We start from the raw sequence: 25,703 nt of genomic DNA, 5'->3' as shown, positions 1-25,703 counted from the left end.
CATCTTTCTTGGGGTTGCAAAATCACTCCATGAGTGAAACTCAAACACAATCAAAATTAACCTTGAAAATTCTTAAATCACCTATAGACTTGAGTATACAGTGTTGTATAAACAAACTTGTCTGTTTCTTTATTTAATTCATCAGATAAAGTATCTAGATTACATTAGGAATCTTTATTTGTTACAATTTCAACTTTTATTTTATTTTTTGAATTTTTGAATTTTTATTTATTTTATGTATGTATTTATTTATTTATTTTTTAATTTTTTAGATGGAGTCTCACTCTGTCACCCAGGCTGGATTGCAGTGGCGCAATCTCGGCTCACTGCATCCTCTGCCTCCCGGGTTCAAGCTATTCTTCTGCCTCAGCCTCCCGAGTAGCTGGGACTACAGGCATGCACCACCACCATGCCTGGCTAATTATTGTATTTTTAGTAGAGACGGGGTTTCACCATATTGGCCAGGCTGGTCTCAAACTCCTAACCTCATGATCCGCCCACCTCAGCCTCCCAAAGTGCTAGGATTATAGGTGTGAACCACCGTGGCTGACTTTATTTTTAATTTTTGTAGGTACATAGTAAGTGTATATATTTATGGGAAACATGAGATGTTTTCACACAAGCATGCAATGTGAAATAATCACATTATAGAGAATGGGGTATCCATCCCTGCAGCATTTATCCTTTGTGTTACAAACAATGCAATTACACTCTTTTAGGTATTTTTAAGTGTACAGTTATTATTGACTCTAGTCACCCTATCATGCTATCAAATAGTAGGTATTATTTGTTATTTCTAACTTTTTTTTTTTTTTTTTGAGATGGAGTCTCTCTCTGATGCCCAGGCACCCTAGTCACCAGATCGTGCTATCAAATAGTAGGTCTTATTTATTATTTCGAACTTTTTTTTTTTGAGATGGAGTCTCTCTTTGTTGCCCAGGCTGGAGTGCAGTGGTGGCTTCTCAGCTCACTGCAACCCCCGCCTCCCAGATTCAAGCAATTCTCTTGCCTCCGCCTCCTGAGTAGCTAGGACTACAGGCACACACCACCACAGCCAGATAATTTTTTATATTTTTAGTAGAGATAGGGTTTCGCCATGTTGGCCAGGCTGCTCTCGAAATCCTGACCTCAGGTGATCTGCCCACCTCGGCCTCCCAAAGTGCTGGGGATTACAGGGGAGAGGCACTGCACCCAGACAATTTCTAACTATTTTTTTGTACACATTCACCACGACCAACTCCTCCTCAACACCCTACTGCCCTTCCTAGCCTCTAGTAACCATTCTTCTACTCTCTATGTCCATGAGTTCAATTGTTTTGATTTTTAGATCCCACAAATAAATGAGAACATGTGATAGTTGTCTTTCTATACCTGACTTATTTCACTTAACATAATAATCTCCAATTCCATCCATGTTATTGTAAATGACAGGATCTCATTCTTTTCATGGCTGAATAGTACTCCATTGTGTATCTGTACCACATTTTCTTTATCCATTCATCTGTTGATGAATACTTAGGTTGCTTCCAAATCTTAGCTATTGTGAATAGTGCTACAACACACATGGAAGTGCAGCTATCTCTTTGATATACTGATTTCCGTTCTTTTGGGTATATACCCAGCAGTGGGATTGCTGGATCATATAGTAGCTGAATTTTCAATTATTTGAGGAATCTCCAGACTGTTCTCCATAGTGGCTGTACTAATTTACATTCCCACCAACAGTGCACAAGTGTTTTCTGTTCTCCACATCCTCACCAGCATTTATTATTGCCTGTCTCTTGGATAAAAGCCATTTTGAATGTGGTGAGATGATATCTCATTGTAGTTTTGATTTGAATTTCTCTGATGATCACCAATGTTGAGCACCTTTTCATATACCTGTTTGCCATTTGTATCTCTTCTTTTGAGAAATATCTATTCAAATGTTTTACCCATTTTTAAATTGAATTATTAGACTTTTTTCTATTGAGTTGTTTGAGCTCATTATATATTCTGGTGATTAATCTGTTGTCAGATGGGTAGTTTACAAATATTTTCCCCCAATCTATGGGTTGTCTCTTCACTTTATTGACTGAATCCTTTGCTGTGCAGAAGCTTTTTAATTGATGTGATCCCATTTGTTCCTGTTTGCTTTGGTTGCCTGTGTTTGTGGGGTTGCTCAAGAAATTTTTGCCCAGACCAATGTCTTGGAGATTTTCCCAAATATTTTTTGCAGCAGTTTCATAGTTTGAAGTCTTAGATTTAACTCTTTAATCCATTTTAATTTAATTTTTGTATATGGTTACAGGTAGGGTTCTGGTTTCATTGTTCTGCATATGGATATCCAGTTTTCCTAGCGCCATTTATTGAAGAGAACACCCATTCCCCAATGTATGTTCTTGGCACCTTTGTAAAAAATGAATTCTTTGTAGATGCATGGATTTATTTCTGGGTTCTCCATTTTGTTCCACTGCACTATATGTTTGTTTTCATGCCAATACAATGCCATTTTGGTTACTATAGCTCTGTAGTATAACTTGAAGTCAGGTAATGTGATTCCTTCAGTTTTGTTCTTTTTGCTTAGGATAACTTTGGCTATTCTGGGTATTTGTGGTTTTATATAAATTTTTGGATTTTGTTTTTCTATTTTTGTAGATAATGTCTTTTTTTTTTTTTTGAGATGTTGTCTCATTCTTTTGCCCAGGCCAGAGTGCAGTGGCACAATCTCGGCTCGTTGCAACCTCCACCTCTCGGCTTCCAGCAATTCTTGTGCCTCAGCCTCCCAAGTAGCAGGGACTATGGGTATGTGCCACCATGCCCAGCTAATTTTTTTTTTTTTTTTTTTGGTAGAGATGGGGTTTCACCATGTTAACCAGACTGGTCCCAAACTCCTAACCTCAAGTGATCCACCCACCTCAGCCTCCCAAAGTGTTGATATTACAGATATGAGCCACTGCACCCAGCCAAGAATGTCATTGGTATTTTGATAGAGATTTTATTGAATCTATATTGTGTTTTGGGTAGTATTGAAGCGGGATATTTCCCTGACCCCTTCATGGGTGGGAACTGGAGTGCACTGGTGCTGGACCTAGCTGGCGCTTTGGCACTAGCAGGGACGAATTCCACTCACTTAAACCTGCTGCGTTCTAGCCCTTGTGGGAGGGGAAGCACAGGTCACTGGGTGCAAGAGCTGGGGTGAGTGCCTTTGGGCACCAGCAGGAGCAAAACTCTATGCACAGCCCGCAGCAGGGTCTGGTGGGTGCCTGCGACCCCTGAGGCCCCAGAAGGAGTGTTACAGTGCCCTTTTAGCTTTGCTGTCTATGGATGGCTTAAGCGTTAACAGCTCACCGGAGGATCAGTGTGACAACCTTTTGCACCCACACTCAAGTTCTAGTCTGGCATCCAGGAGGAATGAGGTTACACAATGAGTCGAAGGTGGTTAATGTGGGGGATTTTACTGCTGATCAAAGTGGCTATCAGTGGGAGGGGGAGCTGAAAAGGGGATGGAGCAGGAAGGTAATCTTCCCCTGGAGTCCAGGTGTCCCCATCTGGACTCCTCCCCAAAGCTATGCCGTCAAGCTGTCCCTCTGAAGTCAAGCTGCTTCTCTCCAACATCCAACTATAATCTCCAACGTTCAGCTGCTTCTCCTCTCTCTGCCGGCTGAGTCTGGGTTTTTATGGACACAGGATAGGGGGCAGGGTCAGCCATGGGTGGTTGTGGAAAAGGCAACATTCAAGCAGGAAAACGGAAATGTAAGTTCTCACTTTGGACCCCGTGGTTCCAGGCTTCAGGGTGGGGCCCTCACCAGGGACCTGCCCACTTCTGCCTAGAATTTCCCTGCCTCCTGTCCCTGTCAGTATCAACATTTCAACAATATTGATTCTTCCAATCCATGAGCATAGAATATTTTTCCATTTTTTGATATTCTCTTCAATTTCTTTCATCAGTGTTTTATAGTTTTCGTTGTAGACATCTCCCACTTCTTTGGTTAAGTTAATTTGTAGGTATTTAATTTTATGTGTGGCTATTGTAAACAGGTTTACTTTTTTATTTCTTTTTCAGATTGTTCACTGTTGGCATAAAGATGCTACTGATTTGATTAGTTTGATTTTCTATTCTGCACCTTTATGGAATTTGTTTATCGGTTCTAATAGTTTTTTGTGGAGTTTTTAGGTTTTTTCAAATATAGGATCATATCATCTGCAAACAAAAATAATTTGACTTCTTATTTTCCAATTTGAATGCCCTTTATATCTTTCTCTTTTCTGATGGTTCTAGCTAGGATTTCCAATACTATGTGGAATAACAGTGTTGACAATGGGCATCCTTGACATGTGCCAGGTCTTACAGGAAAGGCTTTCAGTTTTTCCCCATTCAATATGATACTAGCTGTTGGTCTGTTTTATATGACTTTTATTATGATAAGGTGTTACCTGTATCCCCAGGTTTTTGAAGGGATGTTGAATTTTATCACATGCTTTTTCAGCATCAGTTGAAATAATCACGATTTTTATCCTTCATTCTATTGATATTATTTATCACATTGATTGATTTGTATATGTTGAACTGTCTTTGCACCCAGGGATCCCACTTGGTCAGGATGAAGGATCTTTCTAATGTATTGTTGAATTTGGTTTGCCAGTAGCTTGTTGAGGATTTTTGCATCAGTATTCATCAGAGATATTGGCCTGTAATTTTCTTTTTTTTTTGATGTGTCTTTGTCTGGTTTTGGTATCAGGGTAATACTGGCCTTGTAGAATGAGTTTGGAAATAGTCCCTCCTCTATTTTTCAGAATAGTTTCAGTAGAACTGGTATGAATTCTTCTTTAAATGTTTGGTAGAATTCAGCTGTGAAACTATCAGGTCCTGGGCTTTTGTTTACTAGGAGACTTTTTATTATGGCTTCAATCTCATTACTTGTTATCGATCTGTTCATGTTTTGGATTTCATGGTTCAATCGTGTTAGGTTATATGTGTCTAGGAATTTGCTCATTTTTTTCTAGTTTTTCAATTCATTGACATGTAATTGCTCATAGTGGCCACTAATGATCCTTTGAATTTCTACAATATCAGTTTTAATGTCTCCTTTTTCATTTCTGATATTGTTTATTTGGATCTTCTCTCTTTTTTTTCTCATTAGCCTGGCTAAAGGTTTGTCAATTTTGTTTAACTTTTCAAAAAACAACTTTTTGTTTAATTGATCTTTTTTATTGTTTTATTGCAAATTCATTTATTTCTCCTCTCATCTTTGTTATTTCTTCTACTAATTTTGGGTTTGGTTTGCTCTTGCTTTTCTATTTTTTTTCAAAAAGAATATGCAGGTATCATTGCTTTTCTAGGTCTTTAAGATGAATTATTAGATTTTTTATTTGAAGTTTTTTCTGTCTTCTGATTTAGGCACTTGTAGCTATAAAACTTGCCTCTTATGATGGCTTTTGCTATATTCCATAGGTTTCGATATGTTGTTTTCCATTATCATTTGTTTCAAGAAATTTTTCAATTTTCTTCTTAATTTCTTCATTGACTCACTGGTCATTCAGGAGCAATTTTTGTTTGTTTGTTTGTTTGTTTGCTTGAGAAGGAATTTCACTGTTGTTGCCTAGGCTGGAGTGAAACGGTATGATCTCAGCTCACTGCAACTTCCGCCTCCTGGGTTCAAGTGATTCTCCTGCCTCAGGCTCCCGAGTAGCTGGGATTACAGGCATGCACCACCACGTCCGGCTAATTTTGTATTTTTAGTAGAGACGGAGTTTCTCCATGTTGGTCAGGCTGGTCTCGAACTCCCAACCTCAGGTGATCTGCCCACCTCCACCTCCCAAAGTGCTGGGATTACAGGCATGAGTCACCGTGCCTGGCAGGAGCATATTTTTTAATTTCCCTAATTAAATTATAGTTTAATATTATTAAACATTAATAAATTCATGTTTTATAATACTAGTAGTGTATGGTGTTTGTATAATTTCCGAAATTCCTCTTGTTATTAATTTCTAGTTTTATTCTATTGTGGTCAGAGAAGATGCTTGATGTTGTTTCAGGTTTTCTGAGTGTCTTAAGATGTGTTTTGTCACCTAACATATAGTCTGTCATTGAGAATGATCCTTGTGCTGAGGAAAATAATGTGTATTCTTTTTTTTTTTTAAATTTATTTATTATTATTATACTTTAAGTTGTAGGGTACATGTGCACAACGTGCAGGTTGGTTACATATGTATACTTGTGCCATGTTGCTGTGCTGCACCCATCAACTCGTCATTTACATCAGGTATAACTCCCAATGCAATCTCTCCCCCCTCCCCCTTCCCCATGATAGGCCCCGGTGTGTGATGTTCCCCTTCCCGAGTCCAAGTGATCTCATTGTTCAGTTCCCACCTATGAGTGAGAACATGCGGTGTTTGGTTTTCTGTTCTTGTGATAGTTTGCTAAGAATGATGGTTTCCAGCTGCATCCATGTCCCTACAAAGGACACAAACTCATCCTTTTTTATGGCTGCATAGTATTCCATGGTGTATATGTACCACATTTTCTTAATCCAGTCTGTCACTGATGGACATTTGGGTTGATTCCAAGTCTTTGCTATTGTGAATAGTGCCGCAATAAACATACGTGTGCATGTGTCTTCATAGCAGCATGATTTATAATCCTTTGGGTATATACCCAGTAATGGGATGGCTGGGTCATATGGTACTTCTAGTTCTAGATCCTTGAGGAATTGCCATACTGTTTTCCATAATGGTTGAACTAGTTTACAGTCCCACCAACAGTGTAAAAGTGTTCCTATTTCTCCACATCCTCTCCAGCACCTGTTGTTTCCTGACTTTTTAATGATTGCCATTCTAACTGGTGTGAGATGGTATCTCATTGTGGTTTTGATTTGCATTTCTCTGATGGCCAGTGATGATGAGCATTTTTTCATGTGTCTGTTGGCTGTATGAATGTCTTCTTTTGAAAAATGTCTGTTCATATCCACATCAGAGCTGTTCTAAATACATGAAAAGTGGAAACTTTGTAACAGTTGATTTCACTGATTCTCAGGGCTTCTCTACCTATCTTAATCAAATGCTTAAATATTTGTGAAATTGACCAACTTTTCTCAGAGTTTATTTCTAGAATTGAGAGGGGTGTTTCCTAAGAACTGAAAGGGTCTCATCTTTAGTAATTTATGAATAAATAACTCTTTTTATAATTTTTTGTCCACTCAAATTGGCTTAAGGAAACCTGATAAGGATTCTGTGTATTTGAGGAGTAGCACTGTGGAAATGCAAGCTTGTCTTCAAACCACTCCTAAGTTTCTTTGTTTTCTTTCATGCACAACCTTCTTCATAGATTCAGAAATCCAGGAATTCAAGATAAAGTCTTAAAATACCTAATGGGGAAAGTAGCTATTCTCTTTGATAGTGATTGACTAGAGAACCCTTAAAAACTGAAGCCATCACACCACGCTAAAGATGAAGAAAGATTACTTTAAAAGAAAAATCTGGTGGCAGAACAATCTTCGCATGAGCTTTCAAAGCGGAAGTGATTACATTCAGTGAAGCGTGAAATAGGTAGCCATCCCGACTCATCTTAGTGAGGATTCTTAAAATCACCAAAATTCTAGGGACAAAAACTCACTCAATCAAGACTTGAAGGTCTTCTTCAGAACGTTCAAGCATAATATGCTATCTAGAAAGATAAGGTAAAGCAAATAGTGTGTTGGGGTTTTTTTTAACCATAGGGTGGGTTATATTCAAAATACAGAATAAGTTAGACTGTATAGCAGTATTTCTATTAAAATTATTTTGATCATATTGAAAAAAAGAATCCTCAGTGCACACAAAATTTATTCAGCCTAATAGTGTATAGATATGGAATACTTGTCTTTAAGCCACAAAGGAAGGAGCAGTAAGGTCAACCTTGAGACCTAGTTTTAAGAACAGTCTGTTTTCTCAAGAAAGCTTGCATTCAGAAGACAATATTTACACCCAGAAAATACTTGCTACAAGATAGATTCACTTAGACATAAGAGGCATACTTGGATGATATGCACAGAAAAAAGTATGTGTTGATATGCTTTGAGGAAGTTACTATTAAGATACTAAAACCCAAACAACTGGCATTCCAACATTTCTCTCAAAGTCTTTTGATGGCAGGAGAGAAGTAGTGATTGAAGCCCTGCTGCAGACAGGGTTTGGTTAAGAATTGGCAAACCACAAAATAGGTTTAGTCTATAAAAGGACAACTAATGATGGCCTGTTGGAGCAGGACCCTGTAGCACTGTATCTCATCAAGGCATTAAGAATAGACTATCAGTTCTTCAGTTTCTTGACTTTCATCAATCAGTTTACATTTTAGATGTTCCTAGATAATGTTTTTCAATAAATTTTGCATACCTGCAGATCAAGTGTCAGCTAAGCACAAGGCCTTGAGCTAGTAACATTGTTGTAGGCAGCACTCAGCTCACTGAAATGTCCTTTCTTTGGCAAAAGAGAGTAAACGTTGCCAAAGTAGTGTTTATTTTATAGTTAGGATTCAAAGCTTCAGCTTTTTCAGGTTTCTGGGCCTAAAGCTTAGAGTCCAAAAAGTCCCTAAAATTTAGCTAAATCCTTTCTTAATCTCAGTGACAAGTTGTGTTTATTTATACACCTGCACCCACAACTGTATTCTTATAGAAAATGATATTACAGTGAATTTTTTTTTTTTTTTTTTTTTTTTTTTAGACAGAGTCTCTTTCTGTCACCCAGGCTGAAGTGCATTGGCAATTTTCCTGCCTCAGTCTCCCGAGTAACTGGGACTACAGGTGCATGGTACCACACCTGGCTAATTTTTGCATTTTTAGTAGAGATGGGGTTTTACCATGTTGGCCAGGCTGGTCTCAAACTCCCGACCTCAAGTGATCCACCTGCCTTGGCCTCCCAAAATGCTGGGATTACAGGCATGAGCCACCGTGCCTGCCCTACACTGAACCTCTTCTTATGCTTTCTATTGTAACTCTATTTCTCACTGTTATTGACAGCAATGATAGAGAGACTATGGAAAGAGATAACATAACATTTTTCCTTTTGAAGTTTCCTTGGATTCTATCTTTTTAATCTGGGAATAGAGCTACTCAAGTGAAGAGATATGTGGGAAATGTAGGAAAAATAAGACCTTAAGTTGATTTGAGGGATTCTGAGAACAGGGGAGTTTTATGTTCAGCAGAGCCAATCTTGACAACTTCCTCTCCCTGTCAACAGGATTCTACTCCCCCCTTATCTGGATGGGTCAAATCCACCCATGAGGGATGTGTTACATTCGCAGTATGTGAAACAGTGGCACAAATCACAGAAATCATGTCCTGGAGGAGCAGATTGAAGCAATATTTGGACCACAAACAAGGGCTGAGTTGGGATAGGGGCTTGCAAATCAAGAAACCAAGAATGTTGTAGCGTAAAAGAAGGGAAAAGAAGATGGTAGTTTGGCTAAATTCTGGAGACAAAGCACGGATGGGTTTTTGGTGCTGTTACTCATTCCCAGCCTGCTCTGAGGGTTTTTGTCATGTGTTTTTGACACAGAGTCTTGCTCTGTCACCCAGACTGGAGTGCAGTGATGTGATTATAGCTCACTGCAGCACTCTGAGTGTTTTTAAAATAAAGTCAGAGCAAGAAGACACTGCCTCCCCTGCCACTTATTACTCTCTGAATTCAGACCCTTATTATCTCTCACCTAAATTTTAAAAAATCGTAAGCATAACGTAATTATCACACCTTAAAATTAACAATAATTCATTAATATTGTCCAATATCCAGTCAATAGTCAAATATTTTTAGGTCTCATCGCGATTTTTCCACGTGCTTTCTTTTGAATTTCTTTTAATCTAGTTTTATTCCACTTTCAATCAATCTTCATTGAGAAGCTAGTTAAATCTCACAGAAATACTTCTTCCCTTGTTATTCCTCTCTTCCAAACAATTATCTTCTATCAGCCAACCTTTCACTGAACTCTACCTTTCCTCATCTTTCAAATATACAAAACTAAAAGTAGCTATGTTTTATATAAAGGTTGTATTCCTTAAAATTTTTCATAATTTAAAACTCCAATAATTCTAATATAATGCTAATAGATAATGGAGGCTTGTTTGTTTACTGGCTAAAGAGGTACCACCATCTCCAAACTCATCTTCAAGATCCAGAGTGTTGCTTGGCAGTGAAATACACAGTTCGTTATATCCTTGACCTTTGAATTCATGGAATTCTTAGAAAGTTTTTAATTAGGTTGAGGCGTTACTTCATATATTACATATAAAGTTATCATTTATTAGTTTTTTTAAAAAATTTATTAGTTTTTTAAACTAATAAATTTATTTATTAGTTTAAATCATTTATGATCATTTAAATCATTTATTAGTTTTCTTTAAAAATCCCAGAATTAAAAAGTTACAGAGTTCAATTTTGCATATAATACAACTAACTGTATTGCAAGTTTATTTCATAGTTTATTCTGTAATTATATTGTCTGTTGTTATGGCTCTATAGACAGGAATATCTTTCTTATCTCTAATCTGCCTAGAAAATTTCTATTAATTTTCTATGACTCATCTGAAGTATCATCTCCTCCTTGAAGCCTTCCCTTTCTAGACAGAATGAGTCATTCCCTTTTGTTTTTCTAAAACGCCTTGCTTGTATGCCTGTTACATTATTTATTATGGTATGATTTATAAACTAGTCACATTATTCTATCATTATATTTAGTATGTTAGTATGTACTTATTGGCTGTACTTTATTCATGTGAGCTGCCACTAAGCTTATAGTGGATGCTCATAAAGTGTTGACTTTAAATAGTTTTGCAAGATTATTGTGAAGGTTAAATGAAATAATTTTTAACAATTGCCTGATACAGTACCTGGTACTTACTGGTACTCAGTAAAGTTTCCCTTCCTTTTTTCTCTTTAGTTTACTCATGCCTTATTTCTCCCAGCACTATGTATTCCTTCCATGTGAAATGAATAGAGATTTCTTTTTTACATTGCTTGCATGTCTCTTCAGGGTACTAACACTGACTTACGCATGTCTCATTTGTTTATTTATTTAAGGTCACTAGTTCTGTTCGGAACAGAGATCCCTCTGAGATAGAATACAGAAGTAATATGACTTCTCCAACACTCCTGGATGCCAACCCCATGGAGAACCCAGCACTGTTTAATGACATCAAGATTGAGCCCCCAGAAGAACTTTTGGCTAGTGATTTCAGCCTGCCCCAAGTGGAACCAGTTGACCTCTCCTTTCACAAGCCCAAGGCTCCTCTCCAGCCTGCTAGCATGCTACAAGCTCCAGTACGTCCCCCGAAGCCACAGTCTGCTCCCCAGACCCTTGTGGTGTCCACGTCAACATCTGACATGAGCACTTCAGCAAACATCCCTACTGTTCTGACCCCAGGCTCTGTCCTGACCTCCTCTCAGAGCACTGGTGGCCAGCAGATCTTACATGTCATTCACACTATCCCCTCAGTCAGTCTGCCAAATAAGATGGGTGGCCTGAAGACCATCCCAGTGGTAGTGCAGTCTCTGCCCATGGTGTATACTACTTTGCCTGCAGATGGGGGCCCTGCAGCCATTACAGTCCCACTCATTGGAGGAGATGGTAAAAATGCTGGATCAGGTAAGTAACAATATTGCCCCTTTCCTGGCCTTCCTGAATCTATTCCCTTTTTGAGTCATCCTATCTCCTGTCTCTTTTCACCTCCAGTTATTCCTGGACACTGCTTCAACAGTAATCTTTCATAAGTACTATTTTTATCATGTCTTTTTAATGCTTAAGAATGTACAATGACTCGGCCGGGCATAGTGGCTCATGCCTGTAATCCCCGCACTTTGAGAGGCCGAGGTGGGTGGATCATGAGGTCAGGAGATCGAGACCATCCTGGCTAACATGGTGAAACCCCATCTCTACTAAAAGTACAAAAAATTAGCTGGGCGTGGTGGCAGGCGCCTGTAGTCCCAGCTACTCAGGAGGCTGAGGCAGGAGAATGGCATGAACCCAGGAGGCAGAGCTTGCAGTGAGCCGAGAGTGCGCCACTGCACTCCAGCCTGGGTGACAGAGCAAAACTCCGTTTCAAAAAAAAAAGAATGTAAAATGACTCTTGATTAGACCATGCTTCTCGACCAGGTATGCATATCTATCAGTGACATATCAAACAACTTCCTGGAACTTCCATATTATTTGATATTAAATAATGTAAAGCATTTTATATTTAAAATATGATTATCTTGTATTACAAAATGCAAAATTTGCAAAACCTGTTAAGATAAACCACACACTTCAAAAAGAGTTTAAGCTTACTAAAGGCATCCACCCTCGGACTTTTCAGGATAATGTGTTTATTTTATGCCTTCAGAATGCTTTGGTGGAAAAGCTGAGAACAATATTTCTATCTCAAACATACTTAGCCAGTATTAGCTCCTGTCTCTACCAATACTTTCCCTTTTGCCTTCCCTACAAAAGAAGTAATTGAAATATTGTCATGTTCCCTGTGTTCTTCCTCATTTGGCATCTATCACTTTCCATTTTACTTATTTATTTGCCTGTATCGCAAGTGTCTGGGCATTATTTTCACAACTGAATTGTAGATTCCTCAAAAATAATACTCTATATTAATTTTTTTAATGTATGCCTCCAGAGAACTTAACACAGTGCTAGTAGTTGTCTTAGTTGTCTTGCAACAGATAATTTGATAAACAAACAAACTTGAAAATTTGTCCAAGAGAGAATTCAAATGCTATAATCTTCCATTTTATTTTTAAAATAAGTTCAAAAATTCAGAAAGGTATAAATTAAGTCTGTCTTCCACCACTATCCCCCAACCACTAGTTCTCCTCCCAGAGGTATATCTGTTTTAGTTTGTAATCAGGAATGATCAGGGAAAATTATGTGGCCTCTAAAGCAGGCTGATAAAGTTTTGCATAAATCGAAAAGGGCAAGGGGTGGAAATGACTAGGAAGCAGATTTCAGCTTAGTATAAAAGAGTCTCTACCTTTGAAATTTGATGCCCTATACTAAATGTAGGAGGCTGAAAAACAATATACTACTAAGCATCAAGTTGCTGAGACTGCACTGGTCTTCTGAATACAAATATTATCTTTGACTAGTGGTTAAGTGTGGTAATGATAAGTGTTCATAATCTTATTTTGAGATATGAGATCCATTCCATATACGAAAGGAGAGCCAAAGAAACAAACCAAAGAAAAGGAAACAAATAAAAAAGGAAATAAAATTTCCCGTGTGATAATTTGCTGAGATAAAGGCAGTGGTAGCATCAAGGGATGGTTTGAAGGAGCTTTGAATAGTCTCCATAATATCATCAGTCCATCAGAGCCACTCTAAATAAACAGAATACATTTTAAATGTGCTCAATGTGGTTGCAAGCTAAGGGCATTGGCCCAATGGTATCTGTATTAGTTTGTTTTCATGGTGTTGATAAAGACATACTCAAGACTGGGAAGAAAAAGAGGTTTAATTGGACTTGCAGTTCCACATGGCTGGGGAGGCCTCAGAATCATGGCAGAAGGCAAAAGACACTTCTTACATGGTGGCAGCAAGAGAAAAATAAGGAAGAAAGAATAGCAGAAACCCCTGATAAACCCATCAGATCTCATGAGACTTATTCACTATCATGAGAATAGCAGGGGAAAACTGGCCCTTATGATTCAATTACCTCCCCCTGGGTCCCTCCCACAACATGTGGAAATTCTGAGAGATACAATTCAAGTTGAGATTTGGGTGGGGGCACAGCCAAACCACATCGGTATCCAAAATGGTGGGCTTACTAAACCTTAGGGGGCACATATAAAACAATTGGAGTGCAAGAAGAACGTATCAAAATTTGTATTTTCTTACCCTTAAAAATTGACAGGTAATATTGTATGTTTTATCATCTATAGCATGATGTTTTGAAGTATATATGCATTCTGGAATGGTTAAATCTAGCTAAATAACAAATGCATTACCTTATTATCATTTTTGTGGTGAGAGCACTTAATATCCATTCTCTTTACAATTTTAATAAATAAAGTGTATCATCATTAACTATACTCACCTTGCTATGCAATAGATCTCTTGAAATGTATTCCTCCTATCTGATAGATCTCTTGAAATGTATTCCTCCTATCTAACTATACTTATGCATCCTTTGACCAACATCTCCCCATCCCCCTCCCCACTAGCCACCCCAGCCTCTGGTAACTACCATTCTACTCTACTTGCATGAGATTAAATTTTTTGGATTCCAAATATGAGTTAGATCATGCACTATTTGTCCTTCTGTGCCTGGCATATTTCACTTAACATAATGTCCTCCAAGTTCATCTGTGCTCTCACAAATGTCAGGATTTTGTTCTTTGTTATAGCTGAATAATTTTATATTGTATGTGTGTGTGTGTGTGTGTGTGTGTGTGTGTGTGTGTGTGTGTGTCACATTTCCTTTATTCATTCATTTGTTGATAGATATTTTAGGTTGGTTCCACATCTTGGCTATTGTGAATAATGCTGCACTAAACAGGGATGCAGATATCTTTTGGGCACATGATTTTATTTCCTTTGGATATATACCCAGAAGGGAGATTGCCAGATCATACGGTAGTTCTAATTTTAATTTTTTGAGGAACCTCCGTACTGTTTTCCGTAAAGGCTATAACTAGTTTACATTCCCATCAACAGTGCATAAGGGTTCCCTTTTCTCCACACACTCACCAGCACTTACTGTCTTTTGTCTTTTTGATAATAGCCACTTTAACTTAAGTGAGATGACGTACTACTTTTTGTTTGTTTTCTTATAATGCATATAAAATTGTAGGATACCAGTACCTGTATATCACATACATGCACAAACATGCACACCTCAAGATACATGCTTAAAACTTTTTAATGAATGATGTGCAAAGTATAGGACAACTCTTTTAACCAAATACTTGTTCCCCACCTTCTCACCACCCCCAAGTTTCTTCTCTATAGAAATTTTGAAGGTTTCACTGGATCTAGGAGACTGTTGAGCACCTGATTGAGTTTTGTTAGGAATCAGAAACATCAGTGTTTGATAATAAGGAATATTTGACAGCTTCTCCCAACATAGGTGGAAAGGAAGGTTGTATCAAGCACCTACTAGGTGGTAGGTGTATGTTTCATCTCATTGACTCATTTCTGTTTAAGAGCACAAAGGCCAAGGTAGATGTTCTCACATCTGGACTAATCCTATAATTTGATTTTAGGACAGCCAGGAGCTATTCAGTGAGTTCAATTCAACACACACACACTTGAAACTAACTTTTCAGCAGACCCTTTCCTGGTAGCTGGACATAGAGATGAATCATACCCAAACCATATCCTACAGACACTCTCATTCTAGTGGTATCAGAACTCTCCATACTACTCTTACTTTAAAGGCATTTCTGTTCCCTGCTATGCAAAAGAATAAAATAAAATGTTATTCTCTTCCTTCCATACAAATACACTTCCTTCATCTTTGTTTTTTTCTTTATTTTTCTATCTTGCTGCCACTTCTTTAGGTGGGACAAACTGGGAATTCTGAAAATGATTAAAGAGGCACATATATTTTTAGCTCACACTGCTCCCTTTCTTTGCTTTTAGTGAAAGTTGACCCCACCTCCATGTCTCCACTGGAGATTCCAAGTGACAGTGAGGAGAGTACAATTGAGAGTGGATCCTCAGCCTTACAGAGTCTGCAGGGACTACAGCAAGAGTGAGTACTTTTTGTCTTCAAGTCTGTCTTTGTGTATGTGTGTGTGTGTGTATGTGTGTACATTTGCACATATGTATAGGTGGAACCAATGATCAGACACAAGAGTAAGAATTTGAGGACAAGAAATGTAGGGAGACTGCCTTTCCAGTGAAAGTATACGAGTTTGTGTGCATACATGTGCATGTACATGCATGTTATGGTAGAGCTATGTTCTAACTGTAAATCATCAAATTTTCTTTTGAAAAATCTTCAAATTTCCCACAAAGTGTAGTTGTGTATTGTTTCTCTCTGTAAGTTTAAAACAGCCTTGTCTTTCAATATCAGAACTAATTGGAAGTAGTTGGCTTGTGTTTAGCAACAACTGTTGTATGAAAATCAAATTTCTTTAAGCAGGAGAATGAAACTTATTGAAGTGAAATGCTCACACTGTTTGGGAACACAACCACTGAAGGAAACACTACCACCTCGCATGCTTTCTCTGAGCACCTACTGAGAGACCTGTACCTACTGAGCAGAATGGCCTAGTTGACAGAATTGTTTTTACTATTCCAATTATTTCTTTTTGGGGGGACCTAGCATTAAATTTGCATAAATTAAAAGCAGATATGAGGTGGCACCAATGAATGTAAATTCATTTTTTTAAGCCTTCACTGTAAAGTCACTGTTTGGCTTTATCTCTATTTCTTTGATCAGACCAGCAGCAATGGCCCAAATGCAGGGAGAAGAGTCGCTTGACTTGAAGAGAAGACGGATTCACCAATGTGACTTTGCAGGATGCAGCAAAGTGTACACCAAAAGCTCTCACCTGAAAGCTCACCGCAGAATCCATACAGGTCTGCCCACTCCCATCTCACCCCTAACACACACACATACACACACACACACACACGAGAGAGAGAGAGAGGCAGCGAAAGAGAGAAAATTTCTGAGAGACAGAGAATGAAGTATTGAAACAAAGACTGATGCATTTATACTCGTGGGCACAGGCTCCATTCATAGTTTTTATCCCTATTTCTTGTCTCTGCTCTAAGGCAAATTTTATAAAACCGGCCTAGGAAAACACTAAACTAAATCTGGTGTCTTAATAGTCATCATTCTCAGTGAGCCCCTGTGGGTCTTTCTAATTGTGGAGTCAACAGTTAAGCAAAGATTAAGGTATTACTCCCTTCCTTATTACCAGGGTCTCACAAGTTTTACTAAGCATGGAAAAGCACAAGAACAATTTAAACTATCTGAAATTAAAGCAGGCTTTAATCCACTAACCATTAACGTGTCTTCGTTCACATTAAAAAAAAAAAAGGTGCACATAAATAAATAAAGCAGACCCGGTAGTGATCCTGTCAAACTGGACAGCACATACCTGATCTGAAGAAGGAGAGCTGCCACTCAAATCCAGCTCACTACAGTCAGCCATCAATATTCTTGGATTCCACATCCATGGATTCAACCAACCACAGATCAAAAATATTTTTTAAAAAACAAGAAAAATAATAATACAACAATAAAAAAATACAAATTTTAAAATACAGTATAACAACTACTTACATAGCATTACATGGTATTAAGTAACATAAGTACATCTAGAGATGACTTAAAATATAGGAGAGAATGTGCATAGATTATATGCAAATGCTATGTTATTTTGTATCAGGGACTTGAGCATCCATGGATTTCATTATCCACCCAATGGGTGGGGTTAGGAATGTAGGTGGCTCTGAAATCAATCCCCCATGGATACTGAGGGACGACTGTATTAGTAAATTTCATTGTTAAAGAAAAGCAAAAAAAAAAAAAAAATCCAGATTATGTGAAATGTCCTTGATTTTGAATGTTGGCATCTTGTTCAAAAATTTTTTATAACCCCAGGAATTCAAAGAAACCTGCCTAGAAGCCAGATGCAGTTTGTTGTTTATCATTGTGTGCCCTTTGCCTTGGAGACTCCTTCTCCATAGTGATCTCCAAGCTCAGAATTGGGACTTAGACACTTTGGACAAGGAGGAAGCCCTCCTTTCTTGTAAACATCTGCTATGTTACATTTGCTATGTTAGAATTTGTATAGAAGGACCCAGAGCCCTAGTTGTTGTGCCTAGAGGCTATGAACAGGTGAGTGATTTCTAGGCTGCATTATTCAAACATTCCCATGACACTATTATTATTTAGTGATGTATTTGTTTGCTTTTCTTCCATGGGAAATGGATGCTGACTATATGTATATTCCATATATTCCAAGTCTCCAATTAAGCTGCTGTGGGATCTGATAAGTCTTCCTACCTCTTTGATCTTAGGTTTCCTCAACTGTAAGATGAAGGGTTTGGACTAGGTGATCCCACTTGACTATTTTAATCTGGAACTCTATGGATTGAATTTCAATGTAACCTATTGTGTGGCTACCTTCTAGGAGTTCTTGGAAATTGCTTTATAATATGCTAAAAGTCTGACTGTCTTTCCTATGTCACCTCTCGACTCTTAAACTGAGATAACAGATATAATTTACTTTTATTTACTTTTCAGATTTCAGTACTGTTTTTCTCCCTAGTGGTGTAAGCTTCCCATATGAAGGGAAAAAATGGCCCTAAAATATCGATAATTCTTAGCTTTGAGTGTTATAGGTGAATGCCTTATCTGATAAGAGATCATGACAGCCAGATGGCTGGTGGTTGAATGAAGACAATGGATGTCTACATGAATCTCAGTACTTTTTTTTTTTTTTTTTTTTTTTTTTTTTTTTTTTTGGGACAGAGTTTTGCTCTGTCACCCAGGCTGGAGTTTAGCCTGGTATAATCTCAGATCACTGCAACTTCCGTCTCCTGGATTCAAGCAACTCTTATGTCTCAGCCACCCAAGTAGCTGGGATTACAGGCATGTACCACCTTGCCCAGCTAATCTTTCTGTTTTTAATAGAGATGGGGTTTCACCACGTTGGCCAGGCTGATTTCAAACTCCTGACTTCAAGTCATCTGCCTGCCTCGACCTCCCAGAGTGTTGGGATTACAGACATGAGTTACTGCCCCCAACCTCACTTTGTTTAGATTCAGAATTGTTCTTATTCTACTCAGGTTTTAAGACTGACCCATACCTTTGCCATGGGTCTGTGACCATAGGAATGCTCACTTGAAGGCCTTTCACAGTAACATTTAATTTGCCCCAACTGCTTGACTTACAATAGGCTTAGTTGCTTTAGGAAATAACGGGACAATTGTGTAAGTACTCCCATCCCTGCAATATTGTAACAGGCCTTCTTTCCTCACTACAATTCATTCTCCACACAGTAGCCAGAGGATTTTCATCTGTTTGCTTTTGTTTTGTTTTGTTTAAATATAAATAAGATTATATAACATCTACTTAAAATCTTCCAAGGACTTCCCGTCACACTCTGAATGAAATCCAAATAGAGTACCCTAAAAGGCCCTATAGGATCTTGCCTCTTATTAATTTTACCTCATGACATTTCTTATCCTTTAGATCTCAATTTGAATGTCTTCTGCCCAGAAAATTCTTCCCTAAACCTATTTTAAGCAGTGTCCACTTCCAAATATCTGTATAAGAAAACCCTACTTAATTTCTTGATAGAGTTTTCTTTTCTTTTCTTTCTTTTAAAAATTTTAATAATACATATTTTAACCCAATATATCACAAATATTATCACTTTACAACCTAATCAGTACGAATAATTATTTTTATTTTATTCTCATATTTTGTGGGTACATAGTAGGTTTATGTATTTGAGTTACATGAGATATTTTGATACAGGAATGCAATGTGTAATAATCAAATCAGGGTAAAGGGGTGTATCTGTCCCCTCAAGCATGGGGCATTCTTTGTGTTACAAACAATCTAATTATACTCTTTTAGTTATTTTTAAATGTGCGATTAAATGATTTTTTTTAACTGTAATGATGCTGTTGTGCTATCAAATGGTAGACCTTATTCATTCTCTCTATTTTTTGTACCCATTAACCATCCCCACTGCCCTCTGACCCACTGACATCCCAACATCCTTCCCTGCCTCTGGTAATCATCCTTTTTCCTCTGTCTACATAAGTTCAATTATTTTAATTTTTAGTTACCACAAATAAGTGACAACATGTGAAGTTTGTCATTCTGTGCCTGGCTTATTTCACTTAACATAATGACCTCCAGTTTTATCCATATTGTTGCAATTGATAGGATCTCATTCTCCATGTGTGCCCTTTGCCTTGGAGACTCCTTCTCCATAGTGGTCTCCAAGCTCAGAATTGGGACTTAGATACCTTGGACAAGGAGGAAGCCCTCCTTTCTTGTAAACATCTGCTATGTTACATTTGCTGTGTTAGAATGTATATAGAAGGACCCAGAGCCCTAGCTGTTTTGCCTAGAGGCTATGAACAGGTGAGTGATAATGTCTTTTCAGCTGTTTTGCCCATATGCACCACATTTTCTTTATCCATTCATCTGTCGATGGACACCAGTTACTTCCAAATTCTGGCTGTTGTGAATACTGCTGCAATAAACATGAGAGTGTAGATATCTCATTGATAGACTGATTTCCTTTCTTTTGGATATATAACCAGCAGTGAGATTACTGGCTCTTATGATAGCTCTACTTTGTTTTCTGAGAAACCTCCAAATTGTTCTCTACAGTGATTGTACTAATTTACATTCCCACCAACAGTATATGAGGGTTCCCTTTTTTCCACATTCTCACCAGCATTTGTTATTACCTGTATTTTGGATAAAAGCCATTTTAACTGAGGTGAGGTGTTATCTCATTGTAGTTTAGATTTACATTTCTCTGCTTATCAGTGATGTTAAGCACCTTTTCATATGCCTGTTTATCTTCTTTTGATAAATGTCTTTTTAGCTCTTTTGCCCATTTTTAAAATGGATTATTAGATTTTTCTCCTATAGAGTTTTTTGAACTCTTTGTATGTTCTGGTTATGAATCCCTTGTCCGATGGGCAGTTTGCAAATATTTTCTCCCATTCTGTGAGTTATCTCTTCACTTTGTTGATTATTTCCAGAAGATTTTTTAACTTTATGGCACCCCATTTGTCCATTTTTGCTTTGATTGCCTATGCTTGTGGGGTATTGCTCAACAAATCTTTGCCCAGTCCAATGTCCTGGAGAGTCTCCCCAATATTTTATTGTAATAGTTTCAGATCTTAGACAGAAGCCTTTAATCCACTTTGATTTGATGTTTGCATATGGTGAGATATAGGGCTCTAGTTTATTCTTTTACCTATGATATCCAGTTTTCCCAGCACCCTTTATTGAAGAGACAGTCCATTCCCCAATGTATGTTCTCAGCACCTGTGTCTGAAATGAGTTCACTATAAATGCATAGATTTATCTCAGGGTTCTCTATTCTGTTCCACTGATCTGTGTGTCTGTTGTATGCCAGCACCACACTATTGTGATTACTATACCTCTATAGTATAATGTAAAGTCACATAATGTGATTCCTTCAGTTTTATTATTTTTGCTTAAGATAGCTTTGGTTATTCTGGGTTTATGTGGTTCCATATAAATTTTAGGATTGTTTTCTCCATTTATGCAGAAGAATGTCATTAATATTTTGATAGAGATTACATTAAAATTGTAGATTGCTTTGAGTAGTACAAACATTTTAACAAAATGTGTTCTTCCACTCTGTGAACATGGAATATCTTTCCTTTTGTTTCTGCTTCAGTTTCTATCCTCATTGTTTTGTAATATATATTGTAGAGATCATTTCTTTTCTTGTTTATGTTAATTCCTAGGTATTTCATTTTATTTGGAGCCATCGTAAATGAGATTATTTCTTGATTTCTTTTTCAGAATGTTCATGTGTTGACATATAGAAATGTTTTAGATTTTGTATGTCAGTTTTTTATCCTATAACTTTACTAAATTTTTTTTTTTTGTCAATTCTAATAGCTCTTTTTCTGGAGGCTTTAGGTTTTTCCAAATATAAGATTATATCTTCTGCAAACAAGGATAATTTGTCTTTTTCCTTTCCAATTTGGATGATCCTTAATTCTTTTCTCATCTGACTCCTGTAGGTAGGACATCCTGTACTATGTTGAATAAAGGTGAAATTGGGCATCTTTGTCATGTTCCCAACCTTAGAGGAAAGTATTTCAGTTTTTCCCCTTCTAGTATGATACTTATGGGTCAGTAATTAATGACTTTTATTATGTTGAAGTGTGTTTCTCCTATACCCAGTCTTCTGAGGATTTTTATTAGGAAAAGATGTTGAATTTTATCAAATACTTTTTCAGCATCAATTGAAATGACCATATGGTTTTTATCTTTCATTCTGTTGGTATGATGTATCACATTAATTGATTTGCATATGCTGAACCATCCCCACATCTGTGGGATAAATCCCATTTGGCCATGATGAATTATCTTTTTAATGTGTTGCTAGAATTTTGTTGAGGATTTTTGCATCAATATTCATCAGTGATATTGACCTATGGTTTTCATTTTTTGATGTGTCTTTGTCTGGTTTTGGTATCAGGGTAATACTGGCCTCATAGAATGAGTTTGGAAGTACTTCTTCCTGTTCTGAATAGTTTCAGTAGAATGGATATGAGCTAATCTTACATATTTGTTAGAATTTGACGGTGAAGCCATCAGGTCCTGGGCTTTCTTTCCTGGGAGACTTTCCCACCGCCCCCACCACCCCCCACCCACCACCCCTCCAAGACCGAGTCTCACTCTGTTGCCCAGGCTGGAGTGCAGTGGCATGATCTCAGCTCACTGCAACCTCCACCTTCTGGGAGAGTTTTAATTATGGCTTTTGTCTCATTACTTGTTGATTAGTCTGTTCAGGTTTGGGATTTCTTCCTGATTCTGTGTTTTTCCTGTCCTTAATATTACCAGTGAGTTGTGTACCTTCAGATGATTTCTTATTGCTCATTAATGTCCTTTTCTTTCTGATTGAAGTACTCCCTTTAGCATTTCTTGTAGGATGAGTCTGGTATTGATGAAATCCCTCTGCTTTTGCTCATCTGGAAAAGTCTTTGTTTCTCCTTCATGTTTGAAGGATATTTTCACCAGATATGCTGTTCTAGGGCAAAAGTTTATTTTTCCTTCAGCATCTTAAGTATGTCGTGCCACTCTCTACTGGCCTTTAAGGTTTCTACTAAAAAGTCTTGTCAAAGGTATTGAAACTCCAGTGTATGTCATTTCTTTCTTTTCTTTTGCTTCTTTTAGAATCCTTTCTTTATCCTTGACCTTTGGGTGTTTAATTATTAAATGCTTTGAATGGTCTTTGGGTTAAATTTGCCTGGTGTTCTTTATCCTTCTTGTACTTGGATTTTTTTTTTTTTTTTTTTTTTTTTTTTTAGACGGAGTCTGGCTCTGTCGCCCAGGCTGGAGTGCAGTGGCCGGATCTCAGCTCACTGCAAGCTCCGCCTCCCGGGTTTACGCCATTCTCCTGCCTCAGCCTCCGGAGTAGCTGGGACTACAGGCGCCCGCCACCTCGCCTGGCTAGTTTTTTGTATTTTTAGTAGAGACGGGGTTTCACCGTGTTCGCCAGGATGGTCTCGATCTCCTGACCTCGTGATCCGCCCGTCTCGGCCTCCCAAAGTGCTGGGATTACAGGCTTGAGCCACCGCGCCCGGCTGTACTTGGATATTGATATCTTTCCCTAGGTTGGGAAGTGCCGTGTTATTATCCCTTTGAATACTTCTACCCCTATTTCATTATCTACTTGCTCTTTAAGGCTGATAACTCTTAGATTTGCCTTTTTGAGGCTATTTTGTAGATACTATAGTTGTTGCTTCATTGTTTTTTATTCTTTTTTTTATTATTATACTTTAAGTTCTAGGGTACATGTGCACAACGTGCAGGTTTGTTACATATGTATACTTGTGCCATGTTGGTGTGCTGCACCCATCAACTCGTCAGCACCCATCAACTCGTCATTTACATCAGTTATAACTCCCAATGACATTCCTCCCCCTCCCCCCCTCCCCATAATAGGCCCTGGTGTGTGATGTTCCCCTTTCCATGTCCAAGTGATCTCATTGTTCAATTCCTACCTATGAGTGAGAACATGCGGTGTTTGGTTTTCTGTTCTTGCAAAAGTTTGCTGAGAATGATGGTTTCCAGCTGCACCCATGTCCCTACAAAGGACACAAACTCATCTTTCTTTATGGCTACATAGTATTGCATGCCGTACATGTGCCACATTTTCTTAATCCAGTCTGTTACTGATGGACATTTGGGTTGATTCCAAGTCTTTGCTGTTCTGAATAGTGCCGCAGTAAACATACGTGTGCATGTGTCTTTATAGCAGCATGATTCATAATCCTTTGGGTACATACACAGTAATGCTATGGCTGGGTCATATGGTATTTTTAGTTCTAGATCCTTGAGGAATTGCCATACTGTTTTCCACAATGGTTGAACTAGTGTACAGTCCCACCAACAGTGTAAAAGTGCTCCTGTTTCTCCACATCCTCTCCAGCACCTGTTGTTTCCTGACTTTTTAATGATTGCCATTCTAACTGGTGTGAGATGGTATCTCATTGTGGTTTTGATTTGCATTTCTCTGATGGCCAGTGATGATGAGCATTTTTTCATGTGTCTGTTGGCTGTATGAATGTCTTCTTTTGAGAAATGTCTGTTCGTATCCTTTGCCCACTTTTCGATGGGGTTGTTTTTTTCTTGTAAATTTGTTTGAGTTCTTTGTAGGTTCTGGATATTAGCCCTTTGTCAGATGAGTAGATTGTAAAACTTTTCTCCCATTCTGTAGGTTGCCTGTTCACTCTGATGGTAGTTTCTTTTGCTGTGCAGAAGCTCTTTAGTTTAATTAGATCCCATTTGTCAATTTTGGCTTTTGTTGCCCTTGCTTTTGGTGTTTTAGACATGAAGTCCTTACCCATGCCTATGTCCTGAATGGTATTATCTATATTTTCTTCTAGGGTTTTTATGATTTTAGGTCTAATATTTAAGTCTCTAATCCATCTTGAATTAATTTTTGTATAAGGAGTAAGGAAAAGATCCAGTTTCAGCTTTCTACTTATGGCTAGCCAATTTTTCCAGCACCATTTATTAAACAGGGAATCCTTTCTCCATTTCTTGTTTTTGTCAGGTTTGTCAAAGATCAGATGGCTGTAGATGTGTGGTATTATTTCTGAGGACTCTGTTCTGTTCCATTGGTCTATATCTCTGTTTTGGTACCAGTACCATGCTGTTTTGGTTACTGTAGCCTTGTAGTATAGTTTGAAGTCAGGTAGCCTGATGCCTCCAGCTTTGTTCTTTTGACTTAGGATTGTCTTGGCGATGTGGGCTCTTTTTTGGTTCCATATGAACTTTAAAGCAGTTTTTTCCAATTCTGTGAAGGAAGTCATTGGTAGCTTGATGGAGATGCCATTCAATCTATAAATTACCTTTTCACAATATTGATTCTTTCACAATATTGATTCTTCCTATCCATGAGCATGGTATGTTCTTCCATTTGTTTGTGTCCTCTTTTATTTCACTGAGCAGTGGTTTGTAGTTCTCCTTGAAGAGGTCCTTTACATCCCTTGTAAGTTGGATTCCTAAGTATTTTACTCTCTTTGAAGCAATTGTGAATGGAAGTTCGTTCATGATTTGGCTCTCTGTTTGCCTGTTACTGGTGTATAAGAATGCTTGTCATTTTTGCACATTAATTTTGTATCCTGAGACTTTGCTGAAGTTGCTTATCAGCTTAAGGAGATTTTGGGCTGAGATGATGGGGTTTTCTAAATATATAATCATGTCATTTGCAAAGAGGGACAATTTGACTTCTTCTTTTCCTAACTGAATACCTTTATTTCTTTCTCTTGCCTGATTGCCCTAGCCAGAACTTCCAACACTGTGTTGAATAGGAGTTGTGAGAGAGGGCATCCCTGTCTTGTGCCAGTTTTCAAAGGGAATGCTTCCAGTTTTTGCCCATTCCGTATGATATTGGCTGTGGGTTTGTCATAAATAGCTCTTATTATTTTGAGATTCGTTCCATCAATACCGAATTTATTGCGAGTTTTTAGCATGAAAGGCTGTTGAATTTTGTTGAAGGCC

General features: G+C 37.9%; 1 protein-coding gene across 8 annotated transcripts in view; it reads left to right on the top strand.

Annotated features, from left to right (window-relative positions):
• Positions 1 to 25,703, top strand: part of KLF8 (KLF transcription factor 8) — a 261,395-nt gene that overhangs the window by 220,287 nt on the left and 15,405 nt on the right. For 7 of the 8 annotated variants that reach the window (XM_073013642.1, XM_073013643.1, XM_073013639.1 and 4 more), the window contains 3 exons: positions 11,032 to 11,596; positions 15,578 to 15,689; positions 16,383 to 16,522. In XM_073013642.1, the coding sequence (XP_072869743.1) occupies positions 11,032 to 11,596; positions 15,578 to 15,689; positions 16,383 to 16,522 (817 nt within the window). Of the gene's footprint in view, positions 1 to 821; positions 878 to 11,031; positions 11,597 to 15,577; positions 15,690 to 16,382; positions 16,523 to 25,703 lie in introns of all 8 variants that reach the window. The other variant, XM_073013644.1, reaches the window with a different exon arrangement.

Source organism: Chlorocebus sabaeus, chromosome X (assembly GCF_047675955.1).
Source record: "Chlorocebus sabaeus isolate Y175 chromosome X, mChlSab1.0.hap1, whole genome shotgun sequence".
NCBI classification, from domain to species: domain Eukaryota; kingdom Metazoa; phylum Chordata; class Mammalia; order Primates; family Cercopithecidae; genus Chlorocebus; species Chlorocebus sabaeus.
Note: the sequence above shows the minus strand (reverse complement) of the source record. Positions and strands in the feature narration are given on the sequence as shown.